Source organism: Fibroporia radiculosa (genome assembly GCF_000313525.1).
Source record: "Fibroporia radiculosa TFFH 294 genomic supercontigs, scaffold335, whole genome shotgun sequence".
NCBI lineage: Eukaryota > Fungi > Basidiomycota > Agaricomycetes > Polyporales > Fibroporiaceae > Fibroporia > Fibroporia radiculosa.
Window position 1 is genome coordinate 36,442 of NW_012133197.1, and position 23,378 is coordinate 59,819.

A 23,378-nucleotide genomic window follows, 5' to 3' on the forward strand; every position below is an offset into this window, starting at 1 on the left:
AAAGCGACGGAGAGATGAAGGACGAACATAGAGGGGGAGCCGAGGGAGAGCGTTTTGTTCTGTGTTCTTTGTATTGCAGCCACGCTCCCTGCGCCGAGGAGACGCATCTCGGAAACTCAAAGAATTTAATCTCGGTATTTCTTCCGAATCCGCGCTCAATCTGCGGCGTCAATTGCGCTGGTCGCCACAAACGCCTTTGGATTGTCTTGTACTCCAGGACCATAACTCGCCTCCCTCCCTCTCCCTCCCTCCTCCTCCACTCTTTCTGTCCATGGGCGGTGTTCTATGCTGTTTGTCCTCGCCCATCGACTTCGACGGCGAAGTCGATCTCTACCACTTTGATCTCCTCCGAGCGGTGGGCAAAGGCGCCTTTGGCAAAGTGAGCATTGATGTCGCCCGCTGGCATCCCCCCGAAGTAACAGCCGCCTCCACAGGTCCGCATTGTAGAGCACAAGTGCACGAAGAAGGTATATGCCCTCAAGTACATCGAGAAGGCAAAATGCATTAAGCAGAAGGCCGTCGCTAATATCATCCAGGAGCGTCGGCTCCTCGAAGAGGTGTGCACGTCTCCCCCGGGTGCGATGATGCGCGTCATCGTACCAACTCTGCTATTCTAGATCGACCACCCCTTTGTCGTCAACCTCCGCTATGCCTTCCAGGACGACGAAAACTGTTTCTTTGTCTTGGACTTGATGCTCGGGGGCGATTTGCGTTGTACGTCTACGATTCTCTCTGCTTTACTTGTCTAACGCGAGTCTTCTAGTCCATCTGGACCGGTTGGGTCGAATACAAGAGAAGGTGGTGCGGTTCTGGGCAGCTGAGCTCTCGTCCGCGCTGTCATACCTCCACAAACAGAGGATCGTACATCGGTATGTGCTGCTCGTACTGCACACTTCATTCACAGCAAAATGTAACCTCCTGCGGCAGCGATCTCAAGCCGGATAATATCTTATTGGACTCGGCTGGACATGTCCATATAACCGACTTTAATGTCGCCATCCACTACTCGGAGCGGCGGCTACATACCAGCGTTGCAGGCAGCATGGCATACATGGCTCCAGAAATCATTGGGCACAAAGGCTACACTTGGCACGTCGATTGGTGGAGTTTGGGCATCGTTGTATGGGAGCTTCTTTTTGGTCGGCGGCCGTTTGATGGCCGCACGTCGGAGAAAATGAAGCAGTCTATTGTCAAAGATCCGTTGAAGTTTTCTTCTCGGGCTGACAGCCTCTGCACCGCACATGGCCAAGATTTTGTTCGCAAGGTAGGTCTTCACGCGTGTTCTGCGTCTCCTCACGTTAACCTTCTCATTAGTTGTTGGACCGCAATCCCAGAACCAGAATGGCGTGTCGAGGGAGGACACACGGTATTCAGGACGTGCACGAGCACCCATGGTTTTCCGAAATGGACTGGGATGAGCTGGAGAGCAAAAACTTGCAGCCCCCGTTTGTTCCCGATGTCGGTGTGCTCTCGTCTTGTGACCTATATCCCGCTCATGTCCATACAGATCAGCAAAGCAAATTTTGATGTCTCGCACGAATTGGACGAGTTCTTGATGGTCGAGAAGCCATTGACCCACACGAAGCGCAAAGCACGCGTCGACCTCGAGAAAATGAAGCCGGATCTGCGCCAGCTCGTAGAACAGTACGTGTGCGCGGCTCCCACTTAGCTAGTTTTCCTCAATCTTTCATAGGTTTACTGTCTACGACTTCACAAAGACTAAGCGGATGTCGTATTACCCGCATAACCAACCTGTCGTCTCAGCTGGACACGACGATGAAGGCGGCGACGCTGAACCTGCGGAAGCTAGCCAGTCGGCGACGGCTACCATTCTCCCTACAGCGACGATCGTTGAACGCTCACAGGCCGGCTCGCCAGACCCAGGAGATTGCTCTGGGCGGGAAACTCCGGCCATGCCTCCCTTGCCCGCAGAATCACCCATATAAGCCCGTGTTCATTTGTTCCGCATCCGCATCCGTCATTTATCTCTTATTTGATTTCGAGGCGTTCGCCGCGCCGGGTGCGGTGCCGCTCCTTTGCATTTGGCGTGCCTACGTGCACCCACAGGGACTTGCTCATCATCCATGTATCATATATTGGGACTCCTCGCATTATCATCGCTTCATGTTACGGGTTCCTTTACACTCTTTTGGGCTTGTTGGTCCGACCTGGATACCCGTACGGCACACATACGTTGTACTGCATAATACTGTACTTTACCCACACTCAAATGCAACTCGGCGCACGATATTCGGGCCCCTTGTTCTGCGCGGATTCTCTTGTTTCTTCGTCCTCTTAGATACTCGCGGCACGCACAGATAATACACGGCCGTTGCGACTGATAGTCTATATCTCAGCATCTCGACGAAACAGGGAAAGCTTGTCCGCTAAAATGAAAACCATCCAGAACATCCATTGTCCAGAGAAACATGTGGAGCACCACTACATCATAGCGTGTCGTGCCGGGGAGAAGAATGGTATCCTGTTTCGTTCCGCATGCCCCGCGTGAGCATGAGCAGCAGGTTCTCAATACGGGCTTGGCGATCCTGCACAGCGTCTCGTTGATTCAGCGCTCTCCATACGCACCCCAGTTTCCACTCACCTGCAGCTCTTTCATCTCCTCCTTGAGCCGGCTCACGGGCAAATTCTTCACGTCGTCCAACAACGCCTCAACTTTTCTGATCCCAGCGTCCATGCTCGTCGCGGCCGCCGACATTTTCTCTAGCTGACCCTCAGAGGCGTTGCCACGGCTCGCATAGAGTTTGCTCAGGGGGCTCCGGGGGCCGACGGTCGGGATCTCGCCTGAACTCTGCGCAAGCGCAGCGGGTAGAGTGATCTTTCTGGGCCGCGGCGACACGCTGGGCGAGACTCCTTCTCTGCGGCTCCTGCTTCTGCTCATCGGCGCTGAGCGAGGAAGGCTGACATAACGTCTCTGTCGTGGGGTCTGCGGGTCACCTCTGTCCGCGCTGGCGCCTGAAGTGGAAGCATGAGGAGGAGATTGAGGGTACAAGCTGTCCCGCGAAGGGAAGACGAGCAGGCCGCGGGAAATCTCGTCGTCAGAATCTGGGAAGAGTTCGGGTTCGTGTAGGAGCTCGACGTCGAATATAGCGTCGTAGATGTCTGTGCTGCTCGATCCTAGTAGATCGAGGATGGGTATATTCTTGACTTGGCGCGTGAATCGTGCATAGAGATTGTGTGCAGCTTCAGTGCCGTCTTCTCGCCACTTTCTTCCTTGAGCGAGGTATCGTTCGTAAACACCAATGACTATCAGCGTTGGGAAAGACTAGAGGCCATCGCGTCAGTGGACTGATGGATTTCTGTGGCTATAACAACTTACAGTGAGCTTGATTAGGAAAACATTTGTCGAATGCAGAGCGCGTGCTGATAGCACCCAACTCAATGGCCATAAGATCAGGAATGCAAGGAGGTTAAAGGGGGGCTGATAGCTGAATAGGGCATCAGATTTCACGCTGGGTTCGAAATCAGAATTGTTCAGAGACAATAGCGCACGCAGTATATCCCCTTACCCTTCAATTGTGGAGATAGAGTACTGGAACAAATACTGAAGAGAAAAACCAGACGCATGAGTGACTTGTAGGAACTCAATTTGTTTAAAATTACTTCTTGCTTGGCATTCTGTGGAACTTTTCAGAATTTAGCGCAGAGGATGTTTTGACGACTCACAGAATCAATCTGCGCAAAAGTATTGGACAATATCGAGATGAGGACTGGGAAGAACATTAGAAGCAACCGGCGCAGGAGAGAAGTATGTACTTGTCAATAAAAGGGTATTTGAAAGCGCAGCGAAGGTGGTCATAAGAATTGGACCGAAGATCGGGTGAAAACTCTCTGCCTGGCCGAAGCTCAGGTAAGTGTTACCGAACCAAATCTGAACCATGAGCCATGCAATTGCTTTAAAACTCCATTTCTCCGAAGCTGAAGAAAGTCGTGTGAGAATCATCATCCAAATGTCACTGAGTTATATCATACCTAGACTATGAAGAGTAAAGAGAAGACCCGAGAAACAGATCGCGGCTATCCCAATGAAGAAAACGAAGTCTGCTATCATGGCCCGCAATGCTCTATTTAAACCTCTTCAGAAATGGAAAGAACACTTTTTCTGAGACCTACAATACAACAACGTTGTTGGAAACCGCAAAGAACGCCAACCTGTCAGTCAACACATACGTTGACCATCAATCATTGAGACAGTTGAAGAAATTATACCTAGGAAAAAGTATGCAAGCTCCACATGCAAGGATGTCGAAACCCATTTCGGATGCATTCACTATTATCTCGTAGACTCATGGCGAAATTAGACTGTAACAGAGTCTTACCGTCATGATGAGCAAGCCCCTTGATTCGGAAACCTAGGTAGGCAAAGAAGATAATCACGAACGATGTGTCAAAAACATTCCACATCTATAGGTTTGATCTAAGTCGCGTCCGACTCTTGAGCATACGCGCGAGGTCTCACATTAGCAATGTAAACTGAGAAGGATTAGGATTGAATGAGGTTCATCGCAGTCATAGACGTGTACTCACTACTCCACCCGTGTTCTTTAGAAGCCGTATATTCCTCCAAGGTAAATGCTGCTGCGAAGACTACAAAGACAATCTCGAACACGTTCATTTGTTTGACGTCTCGGTCTAACGCCGTAGGTCTAAGACACCATCTATAGTCACGAAGCAAATGGAACGTACTTGAGAGGCATAACAGAAATATGGTCAATAAAAGCGCGAAGTTGAGGAACTCCATGATAGCACCATATCTTGGTACCCTCAATCTATAATGGTCCAGGAATGGCGCGTTCCGAGAATCGTATATTTCAATTGCACGAGGCTTATAGTTGTCGGCCAAGACTGAGTGATTCGACGCCATGGAGAAGACGACACGTCCAGCATATATATCGTTGACAACTGTTTGTACGACGGGCGCAGACAGAAATGCTTTAGATTCGGTGGCAATGGCCATCTGGCGGCTTACGTCAAGCAAAGAGTATCGTAGCTGAAGAATGACGGACCTCGAGGGCATTTTGAGGATCGTACCGATCATCGTTACCAATTGTCTCCCTGACTTCATCAACAACTTCAGGAGGAGCGCCTGCGAGGGGGCTCCAGCTTGCGGTCAGAACAGCTGCGAGACGGATGCGACTAGAAGCAAATGTGCCCAGAAGCTTCATTGCCAGAATCTCACAAAGGGCGGCTCTCGAGAGCATCACTCCAGAATACGCAACATTCTCTTCTGCTTCTGACAAAAAGTGTGAACGCACGACGAAGCACGCGTAGACAACCGCCATGTTGTCGAGCTTGGCATATTTAAAGACTAAGGGTCTTACAATCGCAAAATTGATGTCAGAAGCTGTGAGCTGGCTACGCCCAGGACGTCAATATTGTCAGTGCCTCGATGGTAGAACTTAGGAAAGCATGCACGTACTCCCAGCTCAACGCAGTGTCTGAAAGCAATGGCATTTAGGTGATCAGTTCAGCGTCATATAGCATCAACATACCAATATCTTTCTAACAGGTTCGGCTCAGCTCTACCGACCCAAGACCGCGCAGCCATCCCAGCTGACAGTGATTCTGCTCACCTCGACATCCTTCTTAATGCTCGGAATCAGTGGAAAAACCTTGACAGAAGCGAGAAACTCTGGAGTAGGAGAAAGCAAGCCACGAGAGCTTTCTTCATCCATTTCAAGGGCAAGAGATGGCGTGGTATTATAGTGTGCAGCGCGAACAGACCTGCCGCAATGTGGTCGAGGGAAGGCCGCAGTGACGTCAACGTTCAACGTAACACGCGCCAGCGCGTAGCCGCCGAGCGTTCGAATCCCGATTGTCGCGCAAGTTTTCTTGGATCCAACTTGAAGTGCAGGTATTTCCTTTCCCTTTGCTTTCCCAGAACACGGCCATGTACCTACGAAATACGGAACGCTATCGAGGCGATGATTTTTAAGCAAGAGAATTTATGGTTGAGGTCTTTGAAGCTTCTTCAACTTGAGTAATCAAGCCACGCCCGCCATGCAGACACCAATAATGCGCCAGACCTTGAGAACATCGTGAACACGACCGACCTCATTATTAATGACGGTGAGAAGCACACCTCTATGATTACGTGCCGTCGTTCGCTCATGGCGATGTCTTCGCTCCTCTCATCAAGGATTCCTTTGCCTCAGCACCCGGAGGTAAGGTTGAATAACCAGCAGTCACAGAATTTATCATCCTTACTTGTTCATAAAACTGGCGCGGCGGTTGGCGGATGCCCTTTCCAATATCATGCGTCAGTTTGGGGGGGTGGACGACAGTAAGTATCTCGACAATATTCTTATGTGTATTGACATCATCCATGTATATAGCCGTCGAAGATGCCAACCTTGCCCGCCTCATGCCATGAGATCCTTCTGCACCTCCGCATCCGAACTCCAGTCGCCTTGCTCGCTTCCGGCTGGGAATTCGGCCATCGTCTATAGGTGCAACCCCGCTCGCCAAAGTCATTCACCAGGCACGCTGCGGGATCACCGATGAGGCCATTTGTTCTCCGGGAAACTCTCCCATATCTTCTGGATCGTCCCGTTTCGCATTATCTGCAGCGGGTGGATTCAAAAATCGCGACCCCGTTGTTCATTTTTATCTGCTCGACAGTGAAAATCCGCTAGGATGCGGAGCCTCCCTCGATCCGGGGCTGGGCGGCATAGCACACTCGATAGAAATGGACGAAGAGCGGAAGTTAATGTTAGTCGGAGACGACGACCGAGTCAAATCTTTTTCTTGGGAATCTGTCACACCCGACGGTTCCCGCTTGGGGAATCCAAAGCCTGTTCACACATTGAAGGCGTCCAGTCATCGCGGTCCGATCGCCATACTCCCCAATGGGCGCATTCTCCGTGCAGGTCCTGGGTCTGCTCTTATGTGGGTCATCGACGATCTCGAGATACATGGTCCCAACCGTGCTCGTATCGGCCGAGGAAAGTATTCTACGCGGGACAGCTGGCGCGACAACGACGACGATTCCATAGAACTATCGAATGGAAGTCAGCCACATGGAACTGTCTCGTTCTCTGAGACCACGCTACGGCCTTCCATGTGGCGTCTCCATCGCCCAAGCGGTGGCATGTTATTCGCTGAGTGGAATTTAAGCATCAAGAAGTACTCGTGTGGTCTGCTGGATCTGGAGCACGGTGGGCGGATTGCCACTCGCTTCATTGGATTTGGTGGCTTTATATCAGACATGTCTATCAGCGACGCAAATCTGAACCTGTTTGCTACTTCCTGTAGTGATGGATACGCCAGATTGTTTGATGTGCGACATCCGCTGCCGGCTGTCACTCTCAATGCTGGGAGCCAGGCTGACATCTATTCGGCGGCGTACCCAGATGGTATACCTAGTATGTTCCTCTTCTATAGCCTTAAATATGAAGTTGTCAACATTCTGTCGTGACAGCTGTGTTCACCGGAGGACATAAAATCCAGCAGATAAGGATGTGGGATATCAGAGCAGGCGCAATTGTTTACGAACTAGCGACGGGGAACAATGAGGTTACCTCGTTGGCTTGGGATCCCAAACACGCATCTCTGTATGCTTCTATGGAATGCCCGGGCATCGACCGCATCGGGTACCATCATGATTGTCGAGTCGCGAGAGTACCGAAATGGGGGGTACTTCATCCTCAACCTGAGAGCCCCACGAGCAATAATCCAACCCGGAACAAGAACGATGACGACAGCGACTCGGAGCAGGACGAAGACGAGGATGAAGACGAGGACGAACTAGGACGTTGCTGGCCCGACCGATCGTACCATGACGAAAACTACTTTAGGTACTGCTTCGACGCCGGAGATCATAGGCTTTGTGGGCATTCATATGTTCGTTCGAGAGCCTCGGACACTGATAATGTCTTGTAGACCGCTTTGCTTTCAAACCGAATGCAGATCCCCTCAAATTGCCTGAGTACGGACAAGCCACCTTAGACCAGGGATACTGGTAGAGAATCCGCTCATGAACGCATGACAACTGGATCGGATGTTACAAAGATGCTATCCGACAAATGCAGTGGTTTTCGTTGTGTAGAAATGTACAAGTCGGTGCAAAAATGTGTTTTTACCAATGAAAAACTCACAATTTCTCACTTGCAAGAGTCGGATCCGGTTTGAGAATTAGCATTCATGCTATAAAGTGTGACAGCTCGCGAGTCGAACGATGGTCGGGATAACTCTAGTCTCCGTCTATAGGTCGTCTGATACTACCCACCAGGCTCTATTGATGCGTAGAATTATGAACTACACTACAATACAAGAAAATAATAAAACTCAGAGCTCGAACTGTCCCTTAAGTCTCATTTCTGCGTGTCCTCCAGCTATATACCTTTAACTCCGAGATGATGTATCGACACGTCCTGATTTCCATTGTTCCAACCAATCAAGGAGTTCTCTGGCCATCTTACGGCCTTCCTCCTTGCGCTTCCCAGTCTCACCTTCGCGCCTCTTCTTCGCCTTGGTGTCCCGGCCTTTGAGCCAGGCCTCCTCCACAGCGTTTGCCCAATCGCCCATCTCGTACAAAACACGAGCGAGCTCAACGCCTACGCCTTGATTGTCTAGGAGTAGACGAAGACCATGTTCTTCTATGAACAACGGACGGGAAACTGCAAATATAACTGTACGTCAACACGTCTTTGTGTGTACCTATTGAACGCACCGTAGACGAAAGGAGTGCAAGAATCCACACATTCGGAAACTGTTCCATATCCCTTCATTAGCCTAGTCAGTCAAGATATCTATACACAAGATATTATAGAGAACGCACGAGTTTGCCGAGAAGGACATCTGCGACCGCCGTCAGATCGGGCATGTAGACATCCCGCGGGGCAACGTAGAAGTTATCAGGGAGCTCCTCTCCATTCTCCCTCCCCCATTCCTTCGACACACCGCACACCACGGCTATCCAGGATTCGTCGGGTAGCAGGCGCGGTGCGGCCTCTTCAGGTATGCCATTTTCAATATGAACCTCGTCCATAGAAAATGGGTCATCATCCCACCCACTCTTGCGTTCAATGCCATTACGTAGGGGCGAAGGAGGAACAAAATTGAACGCAGGAATGTTCCCCGTAGGAGGGGTTCTCGCAGACCTATGAGTCATTGGGGAATTCGGCAGGGACATCGGCGGCGCGCCTGGAATAGTCAATTGCGAGCCTGCACGATTCCGAGTTAGCAGAGGACGTGGAGGACGACTTGGAGACGTATTTTGCTTGCGATCAGAAAGTGAGGAAGAGCGCAAGGCGGCGGTCAATGTTTCAGGGTCTAGAGGACGTTCCCTGAGGAGTTCGTGTGACTTTTTGCGAGATATCTCGCTTGCGGAACCCGTTAGAGTCTTAGGCGCAGTTGAGGAAGGAACTGGCGTGACCGAAGTCGATGGAGAGCGGCTTTTGGGCCTGTAGAAGATTTGCCCGCCGAATGAGACGATCAGAATCTTCGTATGAACCGGATCGTGCAGATGGGGAGGAACGCCGATGGTACTCAGGAGCCTGCGTCTTCCCTCTGAGGTATATGCGGATGGATTTGGGGAACGGACAAGGAGAGGAGCTTGGCGCACTTCACGAGGGATAGGTTTTCGACCATGAGGAGAGGGAAACGATATGCTCGGATGAATGGCATACTCGCAAGGAGTGCCATTAAGGTGCCCTACTACCTCATCTGTAAACGTTCGCAGCATGTAGTCGATCCAGGCAGGGGACGGAAGAGAAGGAGATACAGTGAATGAGGGTATTGGGATGGCACCAGGCAAGCGGAGTAAAAGGTCTGCACAACGATACCCGCGTGAAATCTCTTCGACCAAAGGTGCCATGGTTTCTATGGGTATGGGGATATCAGACAATCGTTCTATGTCTGGTTGAGTTTGCAGGGTATACGGATCGAGATTTGATGGGCATGTTACAGAATCAATGAGAGACGTAGAGAGATAGCTATATACCGAGTCGAATGAAAAGTTGGTGATGAGTACCGAAGGAAGTCCAGCTTGATTAGCAGCGAGGCTGAGCGCAATTAACATTACAGCCTCAAGCAGATGATGTTGGAGACATACCAACCAAGGAAAGCGGCATCGCTTAGAATACAGTCCGCTCCCAGTTCCCTGAGCCACTGACTTTCCTCACATAGCTTCCTGTCTTTCTTACGGAGGAAGGATTTCAGTACCTCCACACTCTTCTGACGATCAACGCAGTACCTATAGAAACGGTGAGAATATTGATTATATTGTTGGATTCATCGTGACTTACGCTAATGGTTGTACAATCACCGGGTCTATATCGGCATATCGATACAAAGCTGCAGTAGTTTTAGCGCATATAATGAGCGATAAAGAAGAAGAAGAACCTCCTAGGGCTACACTGTCTGCGAATACTTGTATTGGCGCAGAAGACACGATGTGTATAACAGGCGGAGGTTCCAAGCTTAACAAATGACACACGAAAGCAGATACACGTGTCGCATGGCCATAACCTGGTGAATAATTGGAGCATGAATAGATGCACCTCCACAAATGGCACCCACCATGTCCGGAACAATAATACACAAAGGTATAGGGTCCAGAACGCATCGTGAACATAACAGATAATACCAGAAATCGACGACCGGGTACCGATTCATTAATTCGCGTCCATCGAAAACTTGATTCTTGCGGTATGTAGGTGATCTTATAAGTACTCGTTTCAAATCTATTAAATAGAGATGCAAAAGTGTAAGATTGGATCGAGGTTGCAATGTGAATGAGGTAGTCAACTGGATGAACAGGTGCCGTAGCGCCCACGAGCTCGCGGACATGAATTTGGATCGGCTTTGGATCTGGTCGCCTCCGTGCGCCACGGTGACCGTGACGACGGCTCTGCTGGACTTTCTTCAGCCCAACATCGCTCGTCCATTTTTGAGAGTTTTAGTGGCTTGAAGCACTTGTTGTCTTGGAGTCCAGGACGGCATTCGCTTTCCTAGTGCCAAATGTTCATGTTTACGCGGTAACATGAGTGATCTACTGCTTGCTCTTCTCCTCGTTACATCCTCTGCGAATGGATCCAATCTTGTGTATCGCTGGCCCCCCTTTCCTGAATTGTCGTCGAGGCTTGTTCGTCCTTTGCCACACCACGACACCACTTGTGCGCAGGGCGACAACCCATGGAGAGCGGCAATAGCCTCAGATCGACCAGTCGAAGAGTCCAAGGTGTGTCCCGACGGTTTACCTCGCGTCGAAGACGAAAGCTACCTCTGGAAGAGGCCGAACATATTCCGCCGCAGGTCTCTGTCTGGTGCACGTTCTCGCTCGCACCCCTCTTCGCGGACAAGCTCACCTTCCAAAGATGCTGACGAATCTTACGTTGGGGGCGCGAATACGGGCTCGCCCGTTGACGATGGGTATGATTCCGTTCTTGGATACCCTGCGGAATTCCTTGCTGGGATGTTATGTCCCCAAAGCTCCATGTGTCATCAGCGGTTTGGGTTTGTCGTCGATGACCTCGTTTTTCTCGGGCATCCCGTCTGTGCCGAGCCGGATGGCACATGGCGCTTCAAACCGGAGAAGAACAAACTAGCACCGAGGGGAAGAGTATCAAGGAAAGGCGAGACCCCACAGTCGGTGGAAAAGCCGCTTACCCCCGACAGGGCTGAGAAACATCGACGCGCCCCACCGGATTCTAAATGGCTTACAACATTCCACTTCGTTGTTGTCTTGGATCGTCCCGACCCATCGTCCTCCTCACCTGCTAGTGTCTGGAAATATATGGACACCATCTACGAACGCCTCGTGTTTGCTATCACGGCTGTACTGTTCCAGGAACAAATTCTACACAACTATGTTGAAACGGAATGCGATAAACTCGGTTCTTTAAAAGACGACTACACGAGTAAAGGTCTGTGACCCTACTGGTTTTTCAACGAGCGTTATTGAGTACAATTGTAGGCATGCCTTTCTCGGAGTATATGTCAGAAGCTCTCAATGTATCGTCGCTTGCCCCTGCAATGAAAACGCTTTACGATTCCATCAAAGCTAGTTCGATCGCCAGAATTACCATACATGATCTTCCCCTCGAGCTCCACCTTCCTCCTAGCTTAGAGTCTATGTTGCGTGCTGAGGAAGACGATAATGCGGACATGGCAGATCGGGAAGACGAAAATGATTTAACTAGCGTCTGGGACGACACATGGGGATCTAGAGGCTTCATGGCGGTTGCTCCATGGAAAAGCCTATTGCTTCTTGATGACGAAGATGAACAGGGCTATGAGCTTTACATGAGATTACGAGGGCCACAACTTATGCCTGAGGACAGAGAGCTCGCCGAACAGCTGATGAAATTCTTAGATTTGGCGTCCATATCGCTTTCGTTCGTTTTTTTGCCAATTCTGCGTTCGGAACAATTAACAACTCTGGACTAGACTCGCTGACATGGCAACATTACTCGATTGGGATCTGGAGTCTCAGGTGTATCCTACTGTCCGGTGGCTAGTTCACCATAGACGAGCTAAAGTAGTCGACTTCGTCCATCCAGGTTTGAAGACTGTTTTCTCAATTCCGCAGAAGTTTAGTGCTCCGTATGTAATTCGATGGCTCTACGGGTGCACTGCTGACATGACACAGGTTATCTGAACTTTCTGCAGAATTTGACCGCGTGTTCGCCAGTAGCGGTGTCCCTCCCCTTTCAAAGCTGGTCTCTGTAGTTTCCATGGCATCCCAACAACAAAGTGCAAATCATTTCTTCGCGACAGTGGTAAAATCCAAGGATCTCATACCGCTGTATGAAGATGTGGTCATTTGGATGCTGAAAAGAGATCTACTTATCACGCTACACCTACGCATACGTATCGTGGCCACAGAGGAGCTCAAAGACCGAGTGAGGATGAAATTTGAAATGGCACGAGCTAAGAAGGAACGCATTCAAGCCCAGGCCAGAAACCGGGAGCACGAGAAGGAGTCGAGTTCCCAAGATACTCCGCGACAGGGGGCTGAGATAAAAGAATTCGCGCCTGGGACAAGCCCTGCCATGAACTGGTTCTCGCTATCGCCCCATAGTGCTCGCAAGCATGCTCGACAATTTACGGAGGATGTTCAGAGCCAATCCAGTTTGCAGACGCAGCCGGATGCTGTTGAAAAGGTTCAAGACGATGAGTTCGAGGACGGGTTCGGGTCTTCGGGTGCCGAAGAAGAAGATTGGTACCGCGGTGACGATAACAACCCGTATTCGTCGATGGTCAGCGACCCTGCGCGCGCGAGTCGACTTGAGCGACTATGGCTCGCTGCCATGTCAGATGGAAAAGATGCCTATATAGTGAAGCGTTTCGAACAGTAAGTCAATGACGAACTCGGGACCGAATTGCGTTTTCACATTCCTCCATAGAATCAATCAATACTTCGACGGAAAATGTACCGATGATGAGATCCTCTTTAGGGCTGAAATATCTAGAAAGCAGTTGCGAGAAGTGTTACATCATTACGACGAATATGTAAGCTGACAATTACGCTGTCTTTCTTCACACTCACGTAAAATTCGTGTGCAGGTGCAGACGTTCCTTCACCCATCTTGACTTCGTCATACGCCGGCAGCGGCAACTTTTCATTGGGCTTCTGTCTCACAATTCTGCGGTACAAACACCTTCAAATCTGTCGTATTCTAATCCATCACATCGTCATGCTTCCACCCGAGCAATCGTTCCGCTTTCGAACAGTCGAAGAACGTCTTTCGACCATCCAAGTTGTACCCCTCCCTAATTGGAACATCTGCCCAAAATTGTTCCTTCAACACCATTGTGTCTTCGTCATGCGCAGTGACCGGCGCTGTGATGAAGAACCTCTCGTGTCCAGACCACTGCTCGTTCTCACCAGACACGGCCAGCACGAATGCTTCTGCCCCGCAGTCCTCCTGAACATATCCCCACAGGTCATTCCTGCGTCTTGCTGGGTCGCCGCGCTTGGCAGAGGTTCGTGTGGGACAGGACCAATGCAGGCGGAGGCTCGCGATGCGCATGGATGGATAGCGTCTGACGATCGTATCTGCTTGAAGCTCCGCGATCCTGAAATTCAGGCACAGATTACTATGAGTCGGTACGAGAAGAAGTAACCCTTTACACTTTCGACAGCCCGTATGGTTCGTCTGGCTCGCAAGGGTGGCTCTCGTCGATGGGAAAGTAATCTATCGCGGGTTTTACGCTGTAAACGAGTTTGATGACGTTGACCGATGACGCCTGAGCAACCCGGTTTATTCCCAGCTGATAACAGTTGATTTCTTTCAAGCATCTGCGACTGAAACCAAGCTCGCTTCTCTCACCTCTGCGCATGCCCGCAAGACATTCCATGTGATTACGACATTGCTGCAGGGTCATTATTCAGTTCCTATTTCTCAGTTCCGCGCACGAAGGAAGGAGACATGAACCTATTATGGGTGGCTGCCTTGTAGTCGCCGGGGTTGGATAAGGCCGCCAGCTGCACGACCGCATCGCAGCTCTGAAGTGCCTCCAAGGTGTCTTCATAGTTCCGCAAGTCAACCTGAACAAAGGTGAACGCAGGATCCACGGCGAATTCTAGATCTTCTTTCAAGATGTTATCGATGCCCAAAACGGCGTGACCTTGCCTCAGAGCGGCAAGGACGACGCGTTGGCCGACGCGACCGGTGCATCCAGTCACTGCGAGCTTCATTACTGGGTAGGCGTGGGCGGGATGGGCTCGTGCAAGATATATATTGTCTTGGCCCAACCTCCGAAGAAGTTCGGCTACATAACACGATGAGATATCGTCTCGGAGAAACTACTAGCAAGCATGATATCATGAGATCACCTTCCGGAGCCCGGAGATACAGAGAAGGCAGTCAGCAGACCAACATGTTGCCAAGAGGATCAACATATTCGGCACCGTACAGGGCGCGGCGAGCCGGGTTTGTTTTGATTTGATAGATTCTGGTCGAGCAGCACATTCAAGTAGTACGCATTATCATACAACGAACATCGAACTTCAGTGTATTCATCTTCTACGTTTGAGAATAAATGATATGTCATGAGGATGCTTCATAACTCACCAGTAATAATCATCTTCGAACACCACTGTGCCCTGCCCATACTCCGGCAGCTTACTTGGATCCGCATCTGGTTTGAACGCGTAGCGGTCTACACACGTGTCAATTAATACTTTGAAACGAGCGATCAACTGCGTAGGCACAGATCTTATGCTCGCCAGCGTCGAAACAATACCCGAGAAAACTTTCATCATGATACGCACCCCCCGGCCAACCCCGTTCCTCTTCGTCGCTATCATACCAAAACTCGGGCTCGTCACCTTCGTCCTCTTCTTCTACAATCAGTCCATATCTGGTGCACATGTCGTTCCCGCTGCTATCATATTCCGCCCACCCAGGTATACGCGCGGTACGGTAATCGTGATGATCGCTATTGCGGTCAATGTTTGGGCACTCCGTAGCAGCATAGAGAAGAACTCCTGGAGTCCCACGCCATTGAGACGACTTCGTTATTTCCTGCGGCTAATTCATAGACGACCGCTTGCGCGCGAATGTCCCACATCTTGATCTGCTGGGACGACCATCCTCCAGTGTACGGCTTTCAAAAAGTCTGTTAATAATATCGAAGGTGAAGGACAGAATTTGACGCACTAGGTATTCCGCCTAGGTGGACGAAAACCACAGCCGGGCAAAAATCGGTTTGCTTGCTCGAATCAAGAGTAAGCACAGGTAACGGGTGTCGAACGTCGAACAGCCTCGCATATCCATCGCTGCAAGCGGTGACGAAGGTGTCCGGATCATGATCGCTCGTGGTGAACATTTGCACGTCTCCGCCATTTCCGAGATAGCGAGCGGCGATCTTCCCGCCGTGCTCCAGGTCTAGCACTCCGCATGTGTAGTTGGTGCTGTTCATTGCACCTCCACTGAACCACATTCTTCCACTTGCCTGGTAAAGCTGCTATACGCCGGGCTTGAGTGTCTTAACCGCGAAGAATATTTTCTCGTGCGCTCGGCTTCCGGAGGACAACTCGATAGCATCGCCATCATCGTTGTCGCGCAGACAGTCATCGGCGTAATCTTCTCCTTCGCCAATTATTACATAGTTGGGTCCATGGGTCTCGAGGTCGTTTATGATCCACATGAGTGCAGATCCTTTGCCTGCACGCACTATGCGCCCATTAGAAAGCACTGAGATCGGTCCGTGATGACTAGACGTTTGCAGCGTGTGAACACCAGGAAGATCGTCCAGTGGGTGAACATCAGATGGATTCTGCGGCCATGCAAACGACTTGACTCTGTCTTTGTCTCCGACAAAAATCAGCTTCCTATCTTCGTCCAGCGCCAAGGCATTAGCGATGCCTCCCAATCCAGGATCAAAAGAGCCTCCGCCCTCAAGGGGATTATCGGTATTCAGTAGGTAATAATGGATAACAGGGTCGCGGTTCTTCCACCCTCCGGCACCGCATAGAGCCAGGCAAGACGATCGAGAAGATATCTGAATGAGATTTAGAGCGCAGATACGATCGTCTGTGATCTCGCATCGTGCCTGATGGATGGCGTTGGCAAGGGGCGTAGCATTCGTCGTCGAGGGAGCAGTCCCGAGACGAAACCGAGACAGGCGTGTGGTGTTTATGTGGGGACAGCTGGTACGATCTCATGCGCCGGGTCCACGATTTGATTCATCGACTCCTACTTGGGTACTTCATATATATATATTCATGAGGAACAGCCAGAGCTCACCAGGGAAGAATCGCTGGAAAAGGGGACCAAGGGCATTAATTATTTCCTGGTCTGTACATAACTCACTTGTGACCTGAAGAAAATGGCGCAAAATTGCTCATCAATGGACATTGCCAGCGAATCTTTGACGACTGGAGCTGACTCATCGGCGTGTGCAAAAGAAGGGAGAAAGTCGTAGTAACCAGCTGGGCTATTGTAGGCCAGGTTAATCCCTTTGTCCAGTATTTTCTGAGCCTTGTCAACGATGTTCGTTAGGTCAGGTACATTGTTAGCATCCGCCTCGCGAGCAACGGCGCACACTTTGCGCAAGATTTGAACCAGGGACTTGTCGTCACCGTGACCTCCATTGCGGGCCTGCGAAGGTATGACGGTCAAACGCTGTCGGAGGGCGTCCAGTTGACTGAGTAAGCCTGGCATATTTATGACGCGCAGTGGTCAAGAGAAGGGATGCGACCTTGAGGTCGAGGCTAGGCTAAGACCTGTTTTGAAATGCTTCTTAATCTAATGAGACTATATCGAGGGCGTCGCGCCAACTCAAGCTTGTTCAGAATCAGACGAGGATGAAAATTACGGACCGCTACGGTATGACTCAAGCCGAGATTGTAGTTTGCCATTCGGCGTATGGCTTGATCTTTTCAAACACGTCTCTGGCATCATGCTGATCATTGATAAAACGCGAGACGATATGCACGGGCGATTCTCTCGGGATGAGAGAACCTGCATTCACAATACTTTGTTCATTTTTGCGTTCGGAGAGTGATTGCGAATTCAGCCTTCGAAAGAACTTGGACCGTCAATGCCATGCATGGAGCGTTACGGTCACGTGGGACTTGAATCTGCGATAGCGGTGTGTGCACGTGGCCACATAAGTACGATCACAATCCGAGATGCGGTACTGCCGCAAGAACTTAGAGTTAGCTTAGACTCTGGAGGCCATGAGTCTCACTGTCACCGGTTTTCACTGTGAACGCCTGCCCATGGCAGTGATTCAGGCCCCTGAAACTCAGTATGTACAAGTGTACACCATCATTCTCTCTTATATAGATACTTGTCGAATCTTGTGCGTTTGTACAAATCTCATGATCGCAGCAGCTGCGTAGCGCAATTCCATGAGTGCAAAAACCTCTTCGAAATAAAGGCTAATCTGTCATGTCTTCGTTGAGCTTTTTTGCCTCCGAACGGTCGTGTCTTAGGCGGGAAAATAATGAATTTCTGGATTGGGACGGCTAACTTGCATCCATCCTCAGGCTGCGTTTCTGATAGAAACAGGTATGCAATCCATTTTCTGGTCGTTATCGATTGTACCTTAACTAGCGCATGCCATTTGAACATTGCTAGTGCCTTCGTGTTGGTGACACATCAAGCCCGAACTTCCATTATTGTGGTATGTGATGAAGTGAAAATTTCTTTCAGTACACCATTGCACAAGTCGATTGAAGTTTTGAATGTTCCGTCAAGGTCGGGTGCTCTTTGACGTGGTCAACGATATATCGCTCACTCGTCTCACAGGTACCTGGAGCTGGTTAACACTCAAAAGGAGGCGAGGGCAGCTGTGTTGCCACTCAGCGCTGCAACGAAATGCACAGGCCTTAAATTTATCCTATTGAACAACATTCCGGCTTTGAGTGTTTACGCCACGAGGTAAGAAATGTCCTGTTACTACTTCAGATCAAGGTGAAGTTATTCTTAGCCCCCATTCGTAGTACGATCAGACTTGAACACAGCAGGGGAAGCTAGCGCCACAGAGAATGAAGCCATAGACATGATTGGACTAAATTATTACAAAATTATTTTCCCTATCGCGTTCCAACGCCAGTACGATTATAAAAGTGTGTATCTCTTTGCAAGACTTCCCCGTCCTTATCCACTTCGACAAGCAAATTCTCGCTTCCACGCTACCATGGCCACCACTCCCAACCAGTTCATTCTCCCAGACTTCTTATCTATCATGCCCTTTAAATCGTCCTTCAATCCTCACTTTGAAGAGGTTGCAGCCGAATCCAGTGTCTGGATCAACAGCTTTAAAGTCCTACCAGACCGGAAACGTACCTTTTTTCTTCAAAAAAGCGGCGAGCTCCTTTGCGCATACGTCTACTGTTATGCGACCTACGAGCGACTCCGTACGGCCTGTGACTTCATCAACATTCTGTTCATCTTCGATGAACTCAGTGATGATCAGAATGGAAAGGATGCTTATTCCGCTGGCCGCACTTTTCTTAGTGCTCTACGTGACCCTAGCTGGGACGATGGCTCAATCTTGGCCAAAATAGTCAAAAGGTATGTTTGTATTGGTCCTTTATCGACCCTGTTACGATAACTGTATTCACAGCTTCCGATCTCGCCTGTTTGAAGTTGATGTGCCTGCTTGTCATCGCCGATTCATTCAGCATTGCGAAGATTACGTCAACGCCGTCGCTGTCGAGGCGGAGCTGAGGGAGCGGAAGGAAGTCCTCAGTCTCGATGCATACATACTGTCGAGGCGCAACAATAGTGGCACTAAGCCCTGTCTTGATCTCTTCGGGTATGTCCTTGGCGTAGACATTCCGGATGAAGTCTACGAACATCCGGTGTTGATGCGCATGTATCTCGCGGCAGCCGACATGGTCAGCTTGTCGAATGTGAGCATTCAGAGCCATAGTAGTTACTGACATACCCTGACGGTCTATTTTCAGGATCTATACTCATATAACATGGAGCAGGCCATGGACCATCCGGAACACAATCTCGTGACGGTGCTCATGAATGAGAAGTGCTGCGATCTCCAGACCGCCGCAGACTATGTCGGCGTCCACTTCAAGTTATTGGTAGATGGCTTTTTGGCGGACAAAGCCCGACTGCCCTCGTGGGGATCCGAACTGGACACTGTTGTCGCGAACTTTGTGATGGCTATGGAGAAATGGGTTGCTGGAAATTGCGACTGGAGTTTCGAGACGCAACGATACTTCGGTCCTGCACGCCATGAGGTGAAGCAGACTCGTGTCGTCAAATTGTATTCCAAGAGCACGGAGGCAAAATAGGTTAGTTTTACTCTACCTCCCTAACGTCGATCTCATAATTACGCAGGTGGAAATCGTCAGTCAGCTATCCAAGTTGTGCTTTCCATCAGACTATGATCCTGACTAACGTACTCGCCTTTACGTGGAGTACTATAGATTATTTATTTGATTATGAGACTCATCACTTAATATGATTTGGAAGATGAGCATCATTGCCCACAAGGAGGGTAGTTTACAGTTGATGGTAACTTGGAAAGCAATACAAAAAGACTACAGCACGCTAAGGACCATAAACATAATTAGAAAAAATATTTGGTCCCCCCTACAAGAACTGGGGCACGGCGTTCATCAAACCTCTACATTAAACATTAATATTATATGAGAACTTGTAGTACGGATAGACCAACCAGTAATCGCCGTTTACATCATGGGCTGCCCATATTCGGGCATCTTACGGGTATTCGCGTCCGCCTTGAACGCAAAACGGATTATAGATGTGTAAGTAATCACCTTCAAATAATATGTGCCCGAATGTACGCGTACAAATCCTATGCTCGCCGGTGTCGAAACAATAACCAAAGAAAATTTCACCGTGGTACACCTTCCTCTTCGTCACTGCGATACATGAATTCCTTCTCACCCGTGTCATATTTATTATCACCCTCAACTTCGTCATCTTCCATCCATTCAAGTCCTGTTGGGTTTGTCGTCCTCAGAGTCGATATTATCTTCAGTGTCATCTCCTGCCCATTTGGGCCATTTAGGTTCACTGTCCTCAATGTCGTGCTTTGCCCATCTGGGTATTCGCGCTCAGCGATTATAGTAATTTCTACCGTTGCGGTCCATGTCCAAATACTCAGTGTACAGCATATAGGGCGATTGGCAGGAATCCCACGTTATCAAGATTACCTCGTCGTTGCCGGTTGCTAATTCGTACACGGCCACCCGCGCACGAACGTCTCACATCTTGATGATCTGCTGGGTCAATTGTCCTCCAGTAGATGAGGTTTTCACGGTAGCATAAGTAATTTCATAGAAGGGCAATGAGAACTTACGCACTGGGTTTCCCTCTGGGGCGTACGAAGACAACAGCTGAACAAAATTCAGATCGTTTCCCCGAGTCAGATGTGATGACAGGCAGTGAGTGTCGAACAGAGACCTCCTCTTGATTCCAACCTCCACTGTCTGAAGGCAACTTGCCAACGGACTGAGCACACGGGAGAGGTATAGACGTGCGGAAACATATTCACTAGCTTTATTCCATTTACTTTCTAGCGGAGTCTTCGCCACAAACGCGACCCACGTGCCCGACGCGACATTAACCCTATTAACCTACGCAACACGCCAACTGCCCGTCGCGGCAAGGCGCGACCTTCACTGACCCTCGTTGTCCCGAAGCCTCCAGCTCTTGTACTCGCAGACTGTCTTTTCGTACATCTTCGAAAATGTCAACTTGGTCGGCTAAACTATCTGCGGTACAACAACGCCTGGATGCATTTGATCCTGACGCGCACATAGAGGAAGACGACGGTGGCGCCCATATCATTTTGCAAATTCTGCAAGACACTTGCGCTATCGTTCGTGATGCAGACACGAACACTGCCGACGATTTGAAGGACATAGTGGAGAAGGCTCGTTACATCATCGAGCGAGGGATCGCAGTATCGTACGGTGAAGCCGATCTCTACGAGTTCATGCCATCTTTTGCGCATGACGATGATGCTGCCCCAGTAGTCTCCGATACGCTGGGAAATATTAGTATGTCGTCATTATGCTGGCACCTGTCCCCGGTTGATGTTCATGTCCAGATCAGGGGATAATGGACGCCATGACGCCCTTTTTCCGAGATTTTCTTCCTAGAATCACCGGGAATTACAGTGTGTCTTCTTTGTTTATCAATATAATACAATCTGCAGAATTTATAACTTTGGTTGTACAGCCAAAATTCCCCCGCTTCCAGGACCAGGCCGATGGGATTGCTCCATACAACCTCACGCCAGCACGACCCGTCTGTCCCGTTTTCGCTCCGGCATCTCCATCTCTACCACAGAAGCGACCCCCCTGGCTAACATCATATACCAGGCCCGCTGCGAGATATACGACGAAGGAACATGTCTACCAAACGACATGGCTCTTTCTCCCAATTCTCTTTGCTTGGCCATCTCCGCCGCAGGAGGATGGAAGAACCGCGATCCGGTCGTGCACTACTTATTAGATCAAGCAGAAGGTGAAAGCATGCTTCCCGCGAAGAGCTTTAAGCCTGGCCTCTCAGAAGTCGCGTACACAATGGCTCTAGACGAAGACAGAAAGCTGATTTTCGTGGCTGATAGCCAGCGGGTCAAGTCCTTCCAGTGGGAGTCTGTGGGACGAACGGAACTTGATGATTCAAAGCTCAAAGGCATGAGTACACTGAACTCTGTCGGTTGCAGAGGCCCTGTCGCTGTTCTGCCCAACGGCCGCCTGGTACGAGCGGGCAAGGGACGTGCACTGGTATGGGAGATCGACAAGTTAGAGACACACGGTGCGGATGGCAATAAGCGCATTGGTGACGGTACTCTCGATGCAGAGGGCAGTTGGCGCGACAACGATGACGGGGACGAGATAGAGCTGTCTATGGGAAGCAAGCCTCACACCACTGTGGAATTCGCCGATCAAAGCCTGTCTCCCGGCACTTGGCACCTTCACAAGCCGAGCGGACACATGCTCTGCGGTGAGAATGGTTTGCGGGACAACAGCTATTCCTGTGTCTTGCTCGATCTTGAGCATGGCGGCAAGACGGTTACGCGCTACCTGGGCCACGGTGGGGACGTAGAATGCTTTTCCACGAGCGATGGCGATCCCAATACATTCGTCACTGCGGGCAGCGACGGGTACGCCAGACTGTTCGACATTCGGCATCCGCTTCCGGTTGTCACGTACGATCCACCGGGTTCGCGAGAGGAATTCTGCCCTAGCATCGTCTTTGTCCACCCCGATGGGATCCCTAGTAAGTATGTCTTGTGATCCCTTTGCGGATGCACTTGCTTAGCGTCGTCGCATCAGCAATCTTCACCGGAGGACAAAACTCGCAAGCAATCAAGATGTGGGACGTGCGTGCTCGTGCTGTGGTGTACGACCTCTCGACGGGGAATAACGCAGTGGTCTCCATGGCCTGGGACTCCAAGCGCTCCAGCCTCTGGGCCGCCACCGAGTGCGGATATATGGACCGCCTCGGCTATACACACGATTACCGCCACGCCAACGTGCCGGCGTGGGCGGAATGGGACGCCCAGCCGACTGAGGAGGACATCCGCATGGAAGAGGCCGCTGCAGCTGAAGCGCACGACGAGGATGACGAAGGGGAAACGGACGACGAATATACCATGCGGGATGATGACGACGACGAGACCGCTTTCAACAAGCTCTTGGCGAAGCTACACCGATCCGAGGATGACGATGACGACGAGGACCGCTGCTGGCCGAAGAAAGCATACCATAGGGAGAACTATTATGGATACTGCTTCGATGCAGGTGATCATAGGCTATGTAGGTTTCCGCGCAGCGTTTGTTCGAAAACCATTGTCTGAAGGGCGTCTTTTGCAGTCCAGTACAAGTTCAAAGCGGACTCCGACCCGAAGCAACTTCCTGTATACGGAGACGCTACCATTCGCCAATCTTTCTACTGAGC

General features: G+C 50.3%; 9 protein-coding genes across 9 annotated transcripts; 5 read left to right on the forward strand and 4 right to left on the reverse strand.

Annotated features, from left to right (window-relative positions):
* Positions 1 to 271: 271 nt before the first annotated feature.
* On the forward strand, positions 272 to 1,946 carry FIBRA_00793 (uncharacterized protein; the record flags this gene model as incomplete). Its single annotated transcript, XM_012322681.1, has 8 exons — positions 272 to 379; positions 435 to 557; positions 618 to 714; positions 764 to 869; positions 928 to 1,264; positions 1,315 to 1,458; positions 1,508 to 1,644; positions 1,694 to 1,946. The coding sequence occupies 8 exons, from the start codon at positions 272 to 274 to the stop codon at positions 1,944 to 1,946; spliced, it is 1,305 nt and encodes a 434-aa protein (XP_012178071.1).
* A 501-nt stretch (positions 1,947 to 2,447) lies between these two features.
* On the reverse strand, positions 2,448 to 5,693 carry FIBRA_00794 (uncharacterized protein; the record flags this gene model as incomplete). The annotated part of the gene is made up of 15 exons (XM_012322682.1): positions 2,448 to 2,546; positions 2,603 to 3,283; positions 3,338 to 3,470; positions 3,528 to 3,562; positions 3,622 to 3,636; positions 3,685 to 3,728; positions 3,775 to 3,936; positions 4,338 to 4,422; positions 4,478 to 4,491; positions 4,546 to 4,650; positions 4,705 to 4,975; positions 5,025 to 5,373; positions 5,438 to 5,456; positions 5,511 to 5,520; positions 5,592 to 5,693. 15 exons carry the CDS (start codon positions 5,691 to 5,693, stop codon positions 2,448 to 2,450), a joined length of 2,124 nt encoding a protein of 707 aa, XP_012178072.1.
* Positions 5,694 to 6,706: 1,013 nt separating this feature from the next.
* FIBRA_00795 (uncharacterized protein) lies at positions 6,707 to 7,982 on the forward strand (the record flags this gene model as incomplete). The annotated part of the gene is made up of 3 exons (XM_012322683.1): positions 6,707 to 7,382; positions 7,439 to 7,846; positions 7,900 to 7,982. The coding sequence occupies 3 exons, from the start codon at positions 6,707 to 6,709 to the stop codon at positions 7,980 to 7,982; spliced, it is 1,167 nt and encodes a 388-aa protein (XP_012178073.1).
* Positions 7,983 to 8,361: 379 nt separating this feature from the next.
* On the reverse strand, positions 8,362 to 10,585 carry FIBRA_00796 (uncharacterized protein; the record flags this gene model as incomplete). The annotated part of the gene is made up of 6 exons (XM_012322684.1): positions 8,362 to 8,636; positions 8,690 to 8,741; positions 8,798 to 10,022; positions 10,073 to 10,213; positions 10,266 to 10,488; positions 10,540 to 10,585. 6 exons carry the CDS (start codon positions 10,583 to 10,585, stop codon positions 8,362 to 8,364), a joined length of 1,962 nt encoding a protein of 653 aa, XP_012178074.1.
* A 417-nt stretch (positions 10,586 to 11,002) lies between these two features.
* On the forward strand, positions 11,003 to 13,554 carry FIBRA_00797 (uncharacterized protein; the record flags this gene model as incomplete). The annotated part of the gene is made up of 6 exons (XM_012322685.1): positions 11,003 to 11,885; positions 11,936 to 12,356; positions 12,409 to 12,564; positions 12,611 to 13,315; positions 13,368 to 13,473; positions 13,528 to 13,554. 6 exons carry the CDS (start codon positions 11,003 to 11,005, stop codon positions 13,552 to 13,554), a joined length of 2,298 nt encoding a protein of 765 aa, XP_012178075.1.
* An 86-nt stretch (positions 13,555 to 13,640) lies between these two features.
* FIBRA_00798 (uncharacterized protein) lies at positions 13,641 to 14,662 on the reverse strand (the record flags this gene model as incomplete). Its single annotated transcript, XM_012322686.1, has 4 exons — positions 13,641 to 14,040; positions 14,096 to 14,235; positions 14,295 to 14,337; positions 14,400 to 14,662. The coding sequence occupies 4 exons, from the start codon at positions 14,660 to 14,662 to the stop codon at positions 13,641 to 13,643; spliced, it is 846 nt and encodes a 281-aa protein (XP_012178076.1).
* Positions 14,663 to 15,933: 1,271 nt separating this feature from the next.
* FIBRA_00799 (uncharacterized protein) lies at positions 15,934 to 17,132 on the reverse strand (the record flags this gene model as incomplete). Its single annotated transcript, XM_012322687.1, has 2 exons — positions 15,934 to 16,470; positions 16,782 to 17,132. 2 exons carry the CDS (start codon positions 17,130 to 17,132, stop codon positions 15,934 to 15,936), a joined length of 888 nt encoding a protein of 295 aa, XP_012178077.1.
* Positions 17,133 to 18,615: 1,483 nt separating this feature from the next.
* FIBRA_00800 (uncharacterized protein) lies at positions 18,616 to 19,732 on the forward strand (the record flags this gene model as incomplete). The annotated part of the gene is made up of 3 exons (XM_012322688.1): positions 18,616 to 18,992; positions 19,045 to 19,333; positions 19,388 to 19,732. The coding sequence occupies 3 exons, from the start codon at positions 18,616 to 18,618 to the stop codon at positions 19,730 to 19,732; spliced, it is 1,011 nt and encodes a 336-aa protein (XP_012178078.1).
* Positions 19,733 to 21,156: 1,424 nt separating this feature from the next.
* On the forward strand, positions 21,157 to 23,376 carry FIBRA_00801 (uncharacterized protein; the record flags this gene model as incomplete). Its single annotated transcript, XM_012322689.1, has 5 exons — positions 21,157 to 21,469; positions 21,520 to 21,588; positions 21,651 to 22,697; positions 22,754 to 23,236; positions 23,294 to 23,376. The coding sequence occupies 5 exons, from the start codon at positions 21,157 to 21,159 to the stop codon at positions 23,374 to 23,376; spliced, it is 1,995 nt and encodes a 664-aa protein (XP_012178079.1).
* Positions 23,377 to 23,378: the final 2 nt, after the last annotated feature.